At 42.7% G+C, this 15355-nt stretch overlaps 1 protein-coding gene across 4 annotated transcripts in view; it reads right to left on the bottom strand.

Annotated features, from left to right (window-relative positions):
* Positions 1-2184: 2184 nt before the first annotated feature.
* The window catches only part of Tex14 (testis expressed 14, intercellular bridge forming factor), a 159484-nt gene continuing 146313 nt past the window's right edge, over positions 2185-15355 (bottom strand). For 3 of the 4 annotated variants that reach the window (XM_021177802.1, XM_021177801.1, XM_021177803.1), the window contains 5 exons: positions 14806-14899; positions 8489-8581; positions 6375-6484; positions 3034-3085; positions 2185-2527 (listed from right to left, as the gene is read on the bottom strand). In XM_021177802.1, the coding sequence (XP_021033461.1) occupies positions 2491-2527; positions 3034-3085; positions 6375-6484; positions 8489-8581; positions 14806-14899 (386 nt within the window). In that variant the 3' untranslated portion in view covers positions 2185-2490. The remainder of the gene's footprint in view (positions 2528-3033; positions 3086-6374; positions 6485-8488; positions 8582-14805; positions 14900-15355) is intronic. The other variant, XM_021177804.2, reaches the window with a different exon arrangement.

The following is a 15355-nucleotide window of genomic DNA, read 5'->3' as shown; positions in this document are numbered from 1 at the left end:
TTTTTTGGTTTTTCGAGACAGGGTTTCTCTGTGTAGCCCTGGCTGTCCTGGCACTCACTTTGTAGACCAGGCTGGCCTCGAACTCAGAAATCCGCCTACCTCTGCCTCCCGAGTGCTGGGATTAAAGGCGTGCGCCACCACGCCCGGCTTGCCCTTTGGTTTGAGGAGGTTTTTGGAGGCAGGGTCTCTCATTATATAGCCGTATCTGTTTTGGAATTCATTTTGTAAACTAGGCTGGCCTTGAACTCACGGAAATCTACCTGCCTCTGCCTCCTAAATTTGGAGATTAAAGCTATGCACCATCATGACTGGGTACAATTTTAGATTTACGTGTATGTGTGCACCACATGTATTTGAATGCCTGTGACAGCCAGAAAAAAAGGTGTCTCTCACCTGGAGCTAGACTTAAAGACAGTGGTGAGCTGCCTAATACGAGTGCTAGAAACTGAACTCCAGACCTCTGAAAGAGCAGCAAGGTTTTTAAACTGCTGAACCATCTCTGTAACCTGCTATGTTGTTTTTTATAGTCAGGCTGGTCTTGAACTCACTCTGCAGTCCACCCTTGGCCACCAAATTGCAACTTTTCAGCCTTTGATTCCTGAGAGTATAGGCCCAGATGAGGGAAATAAGTTTTAAACATAAGAAAACCAACATGTGAATGCTTTTAGAAAGAGATGAATAAAGAAGAATGTTCAGAAATAGGGAGCTGGTTCAGTGATTAAAGCACTTGGTGCATAATCATGGGGACTAGAGTTACACTTTATAATCCCAGGGCTTGGAAGACAGAGATAGGACCCCAGGAGCAAGCTGCCATAACAGCCATAACAGCCAGAACAGTGAGCTCTGGGGCCAAGTGAGAGAGAGATGCTGCTTCAAAGAATAAGGCAGACCACAATTAAGGATTTCTGACATCAACTTTGGACCTTCACACATGCACCGTCACACATGTAAACATATACACACAGACATTGACATACAGATGTAGCTATGGCTGTCCTGGAACTCACTATGCAGACCAGGCTGGCCTCAAACTCAGAGATCTACCTGCCTCTATCTTCAAGAGCTGTGATTAAAGCTATGTTCCACCATATCCAGCCTAAGTTAACTCTCATCAGCAAGCATTAGTTTGATCTTATGCTTATGAACTGATGACGTTACAACTGCATAAGCCCCATTTCTCATGCAGTCTGCTATTAGTCTCCACATTCTTGCGTTTGTCTCTTCAACTAGAGTAAGCTTTTGAGAGGAAGACTGCACTGTGTCGCTACAGTCACAGTCCTTACATGCAGTATTTGTAAACTTGGGGGTGGTATTGTTTTGTTGCTTGCTTTTCAAATTTTTATTACATTTATTTATTCATTGTGTGTTTATGGAGGACAATCAGAGAACCACCTCTGAGAACCAGCTCTCGCCATCTCCCATGCAGGTCCTGGTGACCAAACTCAGGCTGTTAGGCCTGACAAGTGCCTTATACTGACAAGTGCTGAGCCATCTTGCAGGCCCCTTGTTGTTTGCTTCCTTTTGGAAGGGTCTCACACTGTCTCAGAGTGGCCTTGAATCACAGCAATCCTCCTGACCCAACCTCCCAAGTGCGAGAATTACAGGCCAGAATTCATGAGCTGTCATATATCCATATAACTTACTAGTTTTCTGACAGTTTTCTTCTGGTTACAATAGCTAGGTAACCAAACAAATGTGTACTTGCTATTTTATCTGTGCAGAAGAAATTTTCTGCAGTCTAAAACATGAAATATGATCATCCATAATAGGAACTATTCAGTTTTCACAGCAAAGGCCTACTACCTACTAAGACAAAATCAAATGCTAGCACTGTACAACAGTGTAATGCTTCCTAGAAAAGTTGTTCATCATATGTGAAAATTCTACATGGACCCGTCTAGATAACATATTCATTTGGCTAATAGTCACAAAAAGGCTAAATGAGAGAAAGCACTGATTTTAGTGCCACAGTTCCACTCTTCAGGTTCCCTGATGATGTGAGGTGCACATTCCAAAATGTGTGGAGATGATGTTGTTCATCTTAGACAATTCACAATACATTAGGGTATTCCTGCTGTCTCCTGGTAAGCTGATTCTAACTGGAAGAAAAATTCAGCAATCTTCCCAACCCCCCAAACTAATGCAAAAAAAAAAAAATAGATCTTTCACAACTGGCACCTAACTAGCATTGAAAGTAAACACTTTATTGTATAACAAAGTTATGGTTTCAAAAATTTACATCAGAAAAAACAAAAGCCATTCTGAACACAATTAAAATGTTTGCCACTATGGTTGCTTTGCACTTTTCAGAGACCTGATTTAAAACAAATGATTAAGCATGCTACACATGATAGGGCCACATTATTGTGCCCATAGTAGCAGCAGAACAAAGCGTGAGTTACAGACTGGAACTACTGTCCTTGAGGCAACTGAAGCAGATAAGAGAAGAAAGGAGGCCACAGCCACAATGCTTGCACGGTCCAGTTCCAATCAGTCTGACAAGTCGCTCTGATCCAGCACAATTATCCTGTGTGTACATATTTTTAAGGGGCAAAAAAGGGAAGATTTTTGAGTTCACATGTACTTTTACAAATTTTTGTGCAGTGCTTAGGGTCACATCCCAGACCTCACACAAACCCAGCAGGCATTCCGACACTATGCTCATTTCCTAAGCCCAGACACACACTTTTCCTACTCAACTGAAGTCAGAGGAAAGGCATTTCAGTCTGTATAATCAGATAGTATCAACAGTGTATCTTGGAAATGCAGAATGACTACAAAGCACTTGACAGCAGCAACGTCTCTCATATTCCCTGTGTGTGAAAACTTTACTTGAACAGCTATCACTTAAGCAAAGCTGGCATTAACTTCACCTTGGTTTTATCAATTATAAATATGTAACTTTAAACTGATCAGCTTGGTATGAACTCAGTCTGTTAGTGATGTTTATTTAGATACTGGTAAATATTTTAAAGTCTGCTCATGCACTCTATAAAGAACAAACTCTGACCTACAAACAGGCTATCTCATTACCTGGAAGGTTCGGACCAACCCAGTCGCTTCCAAAAACAGGGTTTTAGTTCATCTTGATGGAACACAGAGGAAGAAAGAGAAAATAAAGCCTGGTTACTTTCTAGGTGGAGGGGGCCAGACATCAGCACTCACACTCGGGTGCTCTCGAGCTCCGTGTGCTGTTTACTTATTTGTTCCACTCTAGATGTGACTTTTCTAAAAATGCAAAATGTTTTCTAAAATACAGATAATAGCTTCTTCTCCTAATGTCCAACAGCTCCTGATGCCATAGCAGTGAGTGCCAATGACCCTAATTCAAAGGTCCCTGCATTACCTTTCCCAGTCCCCCAAGTTATCGGCTAGTGAATTCACTCTTGGCTAAATGTCCACATCCTCTGGGCCCTATGCCAGTCAGAGTTCTGGAGGAAATAAAATGTACACATCGCTGGTACAGATAAAGACTCCTTAACAAAGTGGCTATACACAAAGGTATAATTAGAGTTAAGGGACAAACAAGGACACACAGAGCTTCTTTTGGCTACAGCGGTGGAAAGCCTAAGTGGAAAGCGGCTAACAGTGGGGATGGGATGGCAGGATAGTTACTGGGACCTCGTGGGGAGAACTGGAGCTAGGAAAGGCAGCATGCCTGTGAAGGACACCATGGTTACCAGATGCAGGGTGTTCAAAGAGGTAGGAAAGGAAGTGAATACAATTTTCTTGCCCTCTGATCTTCTGCCAGAGCCCCCAGAAAGTCAATGAGATACAGTCCACTAGGGTTAGCATCCTGAGGCATAAAGCAGAAACCAGGGCAGGGAAAGACAAGAAGGGACTAGGGAAAAGATGTCAGGGACACTAGATGACTTGGAAGGGTGAACATCTAACTCCCCAAGTAAAGTAAACATAGAAGGGGGGTCATCTGTAAAGATACACTGGAAGCCTGAAACTCCATTAGAATAGTTCTAAAGTTAAGGTGAATTTGTAACTTTTACATTACTTGTAAACTCCGTTTGAATTCTGCAATATATAGTTTCCCCAGTACCCATGTAAGCTAAATTTAAAATGCTTAAGAAGTTGTATTTTACATTTATGTGTATGTATGTGCACACAGGCATATGGAGGAGGTTAGAGGACAACTTACTGCAGTTGGATCTCTCCTTTTTCTTCTCCTCTCTCTCTCTCTCTCTTTTTTTTTTCCGAGACAGGGTTTCTCTGTGTAGCCCTGGCTGTCCTGGAACTCACTNTGTAGACCAGGCTGGCCTCGAACTCAGAAATCTGCCTGCCTCTGCCTCCCCAGTGCTGGGATTAAAGGCGTGTGCCACCACGCTCGGCTGGATCTCTCCCTTTTCTATGTGGGTTCTGGGGATCAAACCTAGGTCCCTCAGGCTCGGTGTAAGCCCCGTGAAGCACTCTCCAAGCCCTGGCTGGCTTTGAAATCCGTGGGTGATCCTCCTGCTTCTACCTCCTGAGTACTAGGGCATGTTTCACCACGCTCAGCTTAAATTTAAAGTTCCTTTGAATACATTTAAATGTAAAACAGCTCTACAGACAATGTACAGATTGAGGATGGCCCATGGCTTGATTTAGAAATAGAACTAAAAAGCCAGGAGTGTTGGCCCATGACTGCAATCATAGCACCTGCTAGGTCAGAGGACTGACTGCTTTGAGTTTGAGGCCAACTGGGCTAGAGTGAGACCTGGGGGTAGCCACCAGCAAGTCCCAGATGCCAGGAAAACAAGAGGCTCCCAGGACCCAACAGGTCTAACATTAGCTGAAATGTTCAACAAAAGGGAGGGAGAACCTGTAGAGACCATATCTAGAGGTTAGGAAAGGCCCTCGGTTGGGGGATGGGGCCACCAACTCATCTCCGATTTTTTTTTTTAACCCAGAATTGCTCCTGTTTAAAAGAAATATGGAGACAAAATGTGGAGCAGAAACTGAAGGAAAGGCCATCCAGAGATTGCCTTACCTGGGGATCCATCCCATATACAGAAACCAAACCGAGACACTATTGTGGATGCCAAGAAGTGCTTGCTGACTGAAACCTGATATAGCTGTCTCCTGAAAGGCTCTGTCTGCCAGAGCCTGACAAATACAGATGTGGATGCTTGCAGCCAGCCATTGGACTAAGAATGGGGACCCCAATGGTGGAAGAGTTAGGGAAATGACTGAAGGAGCTGAAGGGGTTTGCAAGCCCATAGGAAGAACAAAACCAACCAACCAGACCCCTGCAGAGTTCGCAGGGACTAAACCACCAACCAAAGAATACATATGAAGGGACCCATGGCTCCAGCTGCATAAGTAGCAGAGGATGGACTTGTTGAACATCAATGGGAGGAGAGGCCCTTAGTCCTGAGAAGGCTCAATGCCCCAATATAGGTGAGGGGGAGTGGGTGGGTGGATAGGGGAGCACCCTCATAGAAGCAGGAGGAGAAGGTATGGGATAGGGGGTTTGCAGAAGGGAAACCATATTTGAAATGTAAATATCCTTCTTCGAATGGGGAACAAAATACCCATGGAAGGAGTTACAGAGACAAAGTTCAGAGCTGAGACTGAAGGAAAGACCATTCAGAGACTGCCCCACTTGGGGATCCACCCCATAAACAACCACCAAACCCAGTCACTAGGCAGATGCCAGCAAGAGCCTGCTGACAGGAGTCTGATATAGCTGTCTCCTGCAAGGCTCTGCCAGTGCCTGGCAAATACAGAAGTGGATGCTCACAGTCATCCATTGGATGGAGCACAAGGTCCCCAATGAAGGAGCCAGAGAAATACCCAGGGAGGAGCTGAAGGGGACTGAAGCCCCCTAAGAGGAACATCAATATGAACTAACCTGCCCCCGCAGAGTTCCTTGGAACTATACCACCAACCAAAGAAAACACATGGTGGAACTTGTGTCTCTAGCTGCATATGTAGCAGAGGATGGCCTAGTCGGTCATCAATGGGAGGAGAGGCCCTTGGCCCTGTGAAGGCTCTAGGACCCAGTATAGGGGAATGCCAGGACCAGGAATGGGAGCAGGGAGAGAGAGGAGGGGATAGGGGATTTTTGGAGGGGAAACTAGGAAAGGGGATAGTATTTGAAATGTAAATAAATAAAATATCTAATAAAAAATAAATGTAAATAAATAAAATATCCAATAAAAAGAAAGGCAATACCAAAATAAGAAAAAAAAAAGACAAAACCCTCAAAATTCATGTTACTATTTGTTACGAAGTTACAATTATTACAAAGGCTGAGCTGAACTTTAAGTAAGAGGAAGTTATCCCAGGTTGCAAGATTGTGTATGGCATCTGAGAAACAGTTCAGAGCTTCGATAGTCACCCAAGCCCAGGGCTGAAAACTGCACACAGTCATTTACCCATACCTTCTTCCAACGCCCCTAGAGAGCTGTCTGATTCCCTTCTCTCTGGCTTGATGCTTTCTTTCTTTTTTCTCTTCTGTTCAACAACGTCTTGATCTTTGGGTTTTTTCTCCCTTTAATGACAATGATTTGGGGCATTAAGACACATATATAACCCTGGGGAAACAAGACTATATTCAGAAGCAAGCACAGAGTACGTAGTACTAGTGGCATACTCCTACAGGGCAAGTGCTTAAGGATAAAGTCTTGATCTTTATTTACCTTTAGTTTTTGTTTATCTTTTATTTTCATTATTTATTTATTTGCTTAGAGACACGTTTCCCTATGTAGCCCTAACTGGTCTGGAACTCACTAAGTAAACCAGGCTGGCCTTGAACTCACAGTGACCTGCAAGCCTCTGTCTCCAGAGTGTTGGTTGGGATTAAAGGCATGTGTACATGCCTGACAAGTCTAGTTTAAATGTACGTTAACTTGTTTTCTGAACTGTATGAAGCAGCTACTGCTACATCTACATTGTGTGATGAGAAAACCAAGGCATAGAAAATTACCTACCTAACTAGTTCTAAAGCCTATGTAATCAGACTCTGTTTTCTACATTAACACTATATAGCTAGTCTCAAAGTGAAAATGAAAGCATTGTCCTTGTATTATCAGCATTCTCTTTCAAGTCATTATTCATCACTTGTCTTCATTTCCTTCAAGGTCCCTGTGATAGGAGAAATCTAAGCAAGCATCTCATAGTTTAAGCCACACTCTCCTTAAGGGCAGAAACAGCCACCTCTGGGGTGGGGAAGAAGATAAAGTCACCTAGGGCAAAAGGGGGCTTTTTCCTCTTTTAACCTTCATTGATCAGAAGCTCGAGAGTGGGCAAAGGCCTTTACGTTTATCTTCTACTTCTGTCCAAACACCCAAGGCCACAGACATCAAGTCCACCTGAGCAGCTGTGTCTCTGTTGAAGTGGCACAGAAAGACTGTTTCTCTATATAACAACTGTGGCCTTTAAAAATTATGCTTCTCTAATAAGAAGCTGTTACTTGGCAACACCTAGTCCCCAAGCTCTATCCTTTGGGGCAGAAGACAGTGAGCAGAAGCCGTTCACTTTACAGTATTTCAGGTAATGGAGGGACGCTATCAAATTCTCCACTCTTCTGGTCTTTTCAGGCCGAGTCTCCCTGGCTCCTCAGTTGCTCTCCTATGACCTGGTTTCCAGACCTGGGACTATTGTGTGTCCTCTCTGTTGACTGCTGACATCCATTTAGAAATGTGACCTGGGAGTCCTCCAATAACACATGTGTGACCTGTGGTGAACTTCTCTGATCTGAACAGCTTATTTCTGTATATTCAGCATTAACGTTATATCGACTTTTTCAGAAACTGAGTGCTGGGTATGTGAATTAAAACTTCCTGCCCTCAACATAATTACAGTTAGCAGTTTCCAATTAAAAAAATTATCCAGTTAGGCTTGGGTTCCCACATTATATACTTTTGGATCTAAAACTTACCAATCTTTTAAGTGTCATTTGTACTGTTTTAGTTTTGTTTGTCTGAGACACTGTAGCCCTATGCTCCTAGGCTGACTTGGAGCTTCTGGGCAAGCTCAGGCTTAGACTTCTGAGTAGCTGAAACTGCAGACCATGCAACAGTCATGCCTGGCTTTGTCTTTTAAAGTGGCCAACATTTCCACCCGACAAGGTAATTTTAGATTTTCAGTCTATCATCCATCACATTAACATCCACTTCTAATCCACTTGTGTTATGTGAAAATTTGATACAGATGCCTTTTCTGATTTAACTCAAATGACTGATGAAAATGTTGAAGGTGACAGGGCTAAAATCCTGTCTGAGAGCTCTGATGCAAGTCTGCTAATCAGTGCCCTGAGGGAGTAGATGGCTGGAGGACAAGAGGCAGGTCTGAGCGCAGACAAATGGTGTCAGGGCTGGCTGACCTACAGCAGGACAAAGCCATAACCAGAAATATATATCCAAGAAGTTGAAAGCCTAACTACTTTCTGGAGAAAAAAATAAAGAAAAGCTGGGAGCCTATAGAGCCTTCTATGACCTTGTATGTTTTTCCCGATGAAGCATAAGAAAATGATTCCTTAGTGGGGAAAGACAACCTTGTAGAGCCCTTGGTAGGGTCCAGCAGTGCCGTGTTCTCCTCAGGTGACTGCAGGAATCTTTCCAGGTCCTCATCAAGAGAAGAATGAGCTCTGTCCAGGGGCAAGTAAAGATAACAACAAGAGTCACTTTCCCTCTTAGCACGTCACCACACAGGGAAAAGGTCCTCAAAACTGCTGCTTTCCCAAGAACTGAAAGCATAAGGTGTGAGATTGTATCTGGACACCCAGAGGTTCCTTGTATCTAACATCTATGTACACTAAAATAGTCCTTTTAACTCCTTGACAAAGCCCTGGCACCCATGACACAGTCCCTTCAATGCCAGCTCTGTCTCAATTATAGGTCATTAATCCAGTTTTCTATGTGATGTTATAACTGTACATGCTTTCTATGTGTTTTTCTGAGTAAGAATTACTTCTGAGACTAGATGGTAAAAGATGTTTTGAAAGGCCTAAAATGTACTTTTCATTTGAAAAACTGGTTTCCATTCTGTAATAGTGCCTTGGACTCACCACTCACATAGCACTGAGCCACCCGGGAATAGTGGAAACCAGCTTGTGAGTGGCACTGTCAACCCTTTAGAAAAGTTAAGATCAATGGCTAAGGAGAGGGGTTCAGTAAACAAAGCACTAACAAATAAGCATTGAGGACCACAGTCTGAACCCCCAGAACCTGCATAAAAGCTATCCCACCTCTAATCCCAGCATTTAGAAGCCAGAGACAGGTGGATCCCCAGGGCAAGGTGAACAGCTAACCAAATTGGTAAGAGAACTCAGTGGGTACAGGTGTTCCCCTGATGTCCTGAGTCAGATCCCTGTGATTCATATGGGGCAGGAGAGAACCAATTCTCCAAGTAGTTCTCTGACATCTGGTCCCGCCACAAAAAAACAAACAAATGTCAAAAGGGGAAGGAGAAATAACAGTAACATTTTTTGAGACAGAATCTCATCCCAGACTGGCTTTGAACTTCTGACCTTCCCATTTCTACCTTCTGAGTACTAGGATTCCAAGTATGTACCAGGCAGTTTATACGGTGCTAAGGATGACACATAGTCTCATACACTCTAAGCAACTGAGTACTCTACCACCCGAGCCTCATCTCCAGTCTAAGAAACTAACTTGGTGACAAGGTACAAAGAGCTTTACACTGAATAGCAAATGTAACTTGCTTTTTTTGTTCTTAAAATAGGGTCTCTATGAAGCCCAGGCTGACTGTCAACTTTGGTCTTCCTGCATGAAATACAGCATATGCCAGCACATTCAGCACCAGCTTGACCTAGGGCAACTCACCTTTCCCCCTGAATAATGCACATGGCTGATTGCGGAGAGTGGTTTGAGAGGGATGAAACAGTTACAATACACGCCAGAGATGAAAGGTTTCTCAGGGCTGGTGAGATAGCTCCATGGGAGCCTAACAACCCTCATCTCCAGAACCCATTCAAAAGTGGGAGAAGACGAGCTCCACAAAGCTCTCCTCTGACCTCCGCACTCAGATCACAGTATATATGTATGCTCCTAAACACCACACACAAAAACAGAAAACAATGATACATACATTTAATAAAAAATGTTCAAAGGTTTCCAAAATGTTTACCAGGGAGGAGAAAAAAAGTCTCCTTCCTTTTATTCCTTGGTATTCTGTCTCCTCTAAAAATAAAAAACTTTCTTCTCAGCTTTTAAGACTATCTCCTACTCCTGCAACTCTGTTTTAGGCTCCTCTATTCCTTAAGAAGAAGGATTTAGCTGTTAAAGGGGGAAATACTGGATTCATATTCTAGCCAGTGAAATATAAGTAACTGTAGGCTGGGAAACTTTTGGGAAGGGTTGTGCCTCCCAAGTTAAAGGGGGCAGACTCCAGTGACATCTTCCTTTGTCCAACCCTCTTCTTACATTTGCCTGTCTTGTGGAAAACAGCCATCCAGCTACCAGGAGACAGGTATGGGGAAAAAAACAGAAAAAAATAAACCTAGAACAAAGGCCAGCACGTCACAGGTGAATAGAGCAGAAGACTAAACAGCGGGAGTCTCTGGCAGTGTGACTGCACCAGCACCCATGTGCCACCCATGAACCTCTTGTTAAATGACAACTCATTTAGTCATGGCAGTGGGGTTTGCTATTCTTTGCTGCTGAAACCACCGTGTACGGCTTCCCTAGCAGAGGCAGAGTCAAGATTAGGAGTAGGACGAGGTGCGGGAGCACGTACCACCACATGCCTAAGTCTCATCTGTAGGACGAGGGGAGCGGGGCACGTGCCACTACAGGGCTAAGTCTCATCTCTTTTCAAAGTTTATTTTGTTTATTGTGAACTTGTTTGTATTAACTTCAATCTTTTCAACTTTTTGTTTGTTTGTTTGTTTGTTTGTTTGTTTGTTTTACGAGACAAGGTTTCTCTGTATAGCCCTGGCTGTCCTGGAACTCACTTTGTAGACCAGGCTGGCCTCAAACTCAGAAATCTGCCTGCCTCTGCCTCCCGAGTGCTGGGGTTAAAGGCATGCACCACCATGCCCGGCTTCAACTTTTTTATTATTCTTTCTCATTTTTTTTAAAGATTTATTTATTTATTATATGTAAGTACACTGTAGCTGTCTTCAGACATTCCAGAAGAGGGCACCAGATCTTGTTGCGGATGGTTGTGAGCCACCATGTGGTTGCTGGGATTTGAACTCAGGACCTTCGGAAGAGCAGTCAGGTGCTCTTACCCACTGAGCCATCTCACCAGCCCCATTCTTTCTCATTTTTTATATGGCATTGGTGTTTTGCTTGCATATATGGCTGTGTGAGTGTGACAAATCTCCTGGAACTAAGTTACAGACTGTTGTGAACTGCCATATGGAATGCTGGGAATGGAACCAGTGTGCTCTTCTGAGCCATTTCTCTAGTCCCAACTTCAATCTCTCTTTTTTTAATTGCATTAAAATATTACCTAAACCAAAAAGAGAGTGTATTATTCAGTGTTCTATTGCTGTAAAGAGGCACTGTGACCACAACAACTCTTATAAAAGAAAGCATTTAATTGGGGCTTGATTACAGTTTCAAAGGTTCAGTCCATTATCATTATGGTGGGAAGCATGGTGGCAGGCAGGCATATATGGTGCTGGAGAAGAGTAGCTGAGAGTTCTACATCTGGATCCACAAGGACCACTGAGCCTGTCCTGGGTTTCTGAACCCTCAAGGCTCACCCCAATTGACACACTTTCTCCAACAAGGCCACACCTCCTAAAAACAGTGCCACTCCCTATTGACCAAGCATTCAAGCATTCACATATATGCTCCTTTTTTTTTTTTTCTTTTCGAGACAGGGTTTCTCTGTGTAGCCCTGGCTGTCCTGGAACTCACTCTGTAGACCAGGCTGGCCTTGAACTCAGAAATCCACGTGGCTCTGCCTCCTGAGTGCTGGGATTAAAGGCATGTGCCACCACTGCCTTGCCTGGAAGCCATTCTTCTTCAAACCACTATAGACAGCTCAGCAGTTAAGGACTTTTGCAGCTCTTCCAGAGGACCTGGGTTCGATTCCCAACACCCACATGACGCCTCACAGCCATCTGTGACTGTGGCTCCAGAAGATTCAATATCCTTTTCTGAACTCTGCAGGCCTTGGGCATGCATATGGTACACAAACATACACTCAAGTAGAACACGTGTGTGTGTGTGTGTGTGTTGTCATAAAATCATTAAAAAACCCTTCAGACAGTTGTGTTCAAGGGTGTAAAACTCACCTCTTCCTAGTCCTGGCCAATATTAGAAATAACAAGTGGCAAAGGCGAAGAGAGAGTGGAACCCTCGTGTAGTGTAGATGGGAGCAAAGAATGGTGCAGCTGCTATGGAAATCAGTGCAATGATTACTTTAAAAATTAAAAATAGATTTACCACATGATCTAGAAATATCATTTCTGGGTATATATCAAAATAACTGAAGTCAAGGGAGTGGAAAGATTGCTTAGGAGTTAAGAGCACTAATGCTCTTAGAGAGGAGCTGAGTTTGTTCTCAGAACCCCTATGTAACTTTCTCTTCTGACTTCTTCAGACACCTGAGTGCACATGATGTACATACACTGGCGGATGCATACGCACACACACAATGATGTATATACACTGGCATACACACACTGAGGTACATACACTGGCACATACACATATACACATACACTGATGTACATACACTGGCACACATACACAAAAAAAATAATAAATCTTTTAAAAATTGAAAGCAAGACATCAAAACCAGCCTACAGTTCCATCAACAGATAAACCAGGAAAAAAACATGAAGCTCAGTGTGATGGAACATGCCTACAGCCTCAACAGTCCAGAGGTTAAGGCAGGAGGCCTGGCATATGTTGTGGGTTACCCTGGTGCTGTTTGTATTTTGATGTTAATTCTGCTTTCTCAAGAGAGGCTGCCACTAACAAGGAGTATATCACGTTTAGTGAGTGATAGATCTGCCCAAACTAGGCCTATAACTTATGCAATGGTTTGTATATGGTTGGCCCAGGGAGTGGCACTATTAGAAGACATGTACCTGTTGGAGTAGGTGTAGCCTTGTTAGAGTAGGTGTGTCACTGTGGGTGTGGACTTTAAGACCCTCACCCTAGCTGCCTGAAAGTCAGTCTTCCACTCTCAGCCTTCAGATGAAGATGTAGAACTCTCAGTTCCTCCTGCATCATGCCTGCCTGGAGGCTTCCATATTCCTGCTTTGATGATACTGAACTGATCCTGTAAGCCAGCCCCAATTAAATGTTGTCTTTTATAAAACTTGCCTTGGTCATGGTATCTGTTCTCAGCAGTAAAACCCTAGCTAAGACACTTGTAATAACTCAGTTGTGTGTGTTTTTATATGGGTTTATTGGGGTAAGAAATTACCACAACAGGCACAAGTTCAAATATAGCATAGGAAACAGTGTCAGACCCTGTCTCAAACAAAAGAAGTGCTAAGTATACATTCTGTGAAAAGGAACAAGGCCCAGTAAGATGGCTCAGCAGGGAAACATCTTCCACTCAAGCCTGACTAGTGAGTTCAGTCCTTAGGACCCACAGCGTAGGAGAGAACCAACACCCCCAAGTTCTTCCCTGACCTTCCCAAGAACACTGTGGTATGTGACATGTATAAACATACTCATTTACTCTCTCACACACACATATATACACACACACACACAAATTTTTTAAAAGAATGAAATAATGACACTTGCAGAAAAGTGGATAGAACTTGGATATCATTATACTAGGAAAAATGCTCTGTGTTTTCCTTTCACATGTCAAATTACATTTAAATAGTGAGTTCCAGAACAATCAGAGCTATATAGTAAGAACCTGTCTCAAAAAGAAAGAAAGAAAGAAAGAAAGAAAGAAAGAAAGAAAGAAAGAAAGGGACGGAAAGGAAGGAAAGGAAGAAAAGAAAAGAAAGAAAGAAAGAAAGAAAGAAAGAAAGAAAGAAAGAAAGAAAGAAAGAAAGAAAGAAAAAAAGAAAGAAAGAGAAAGAAAGAAAGAAAGAAAGAAAGAAAGGAAGGAAGGAAAGAAAGAAAGAAAGAAAGAAAGAAAGAAAGAAAGAAAGANGAGAAAGAAAGAAAGAAAGAAAGAAAGAAAGGAAGGAAGGAAAGAAAGAAAGAAAGAAAGAAAGAAAGAAAGAAAGAAAGAAAGAAAGAAAGAAAAGAGAAAAGGAAGGAAAAGAAAAGGAAAAAAAGAAAGAAAACCAAACAAAAATATTTCAAAAACTTTTAAGTTAACCATCATGGATAGTAACTATATAATTAACATTGGGCTGTACACTTTAAATTTGTTAAGAAAAGTGATTAAATATTACATGTATTTTAGTCACAAAGTATAAACAACTAGGAGGAAGGGGCTCACCAGCTCCCATCCTGCCCTGTGGATCTCTAGACAGTTAATGATTGCTGGGGAGGAGAGATGTGCTCTTCAGTGGTGCAGCCACTGGTGAAGTGTTCGGGTCCTGTAAGTGACCTCTCACCCACACTTCTGTGAGAAACCCTACTGACACTCATTAGGTCACACACCCTCCACAAAAGACAGGAGGGAAGAAGGGAACTAGAGAGAGAGAGAAAGATGAGAGAGGGTAGTGGGAGGCGCACATGATAAAAAACACATTGTACACGTGTATGAAAACACCTTGAGACTTACTCTACATAATTAATACATGCTAATATAAAACAAAATGAAGAGCAATGAAGAGAGGAGAATAAAGAAAAATATTATTCTGTTCCTTCTAATTTGTTAATATAATAAAAACTAATATACACAAACACAATTTTTAAATCCTTTCAAAAGTCTAGTTTGTTTTTTTGTTTGTTTGTTTTTTGTTACCTCTCTGTATCTTCCAGATCCTGAATTTCTCTGCTGGAAAGAAAACTGCTGTCTTTACTACTGTTGGTTTCTTGTTCTTCCAAATGCTTCTTATCTAAAGCAATGGAGAGAGCTAACTTTATGAAAGTGAAAAACGCTTAAGAGCATCCTTTGAAAGGAATTGTAAAAATCAAGGCCATCAGGTCCTTCTGTGATGCACCAGCCCCACATTCCCAGGAGAGCAGAGGGCCAGGTGGCAGTCCACAGGACACCAGCATTCACAGCAGCTGCTTCTGGGGTCTTGGGAGATCTCTGGTGCCAAGTGAAGCTACAGGAAACCTAGCCAGTGCCAAGTTCAGAGAACTAGACAAAGCAAAGCAAGGAAAGCACACAAAAGAGGCAAACAACTCTAAAAATAAACCACACAACGGTACTGTAGGACACTCGTCCCTTCTTTGCTGCCTAGACGTCCCAAAGGTAGAACTTCACAGAAGGAATCTGTATGGGATAAGGCTGATTCCTCTCATGTATGCAAAGCATTTCATCAATACTGTCTCCTTTCATCTGGCCA

Source organism: Mus caroli, chromosome 11 (assembly GCF_900094665.2).
Source record: "Mus caroli chromosome 11, CAROLI_EIJ_v1.1, whole genome shotgun sequence".
In the NCBI taxonomy this organism is placed as follows: Eukaryota; Metazoa; Chordata; class Mammalia; order Rodentia; family Muridae; genus Mus; species Mus caroli.
The sequence above is the reverse complement of the archived record's forward strand: the minus strand, read 5'-3'. Positions and strand labels throughout refer to the sequence as shown.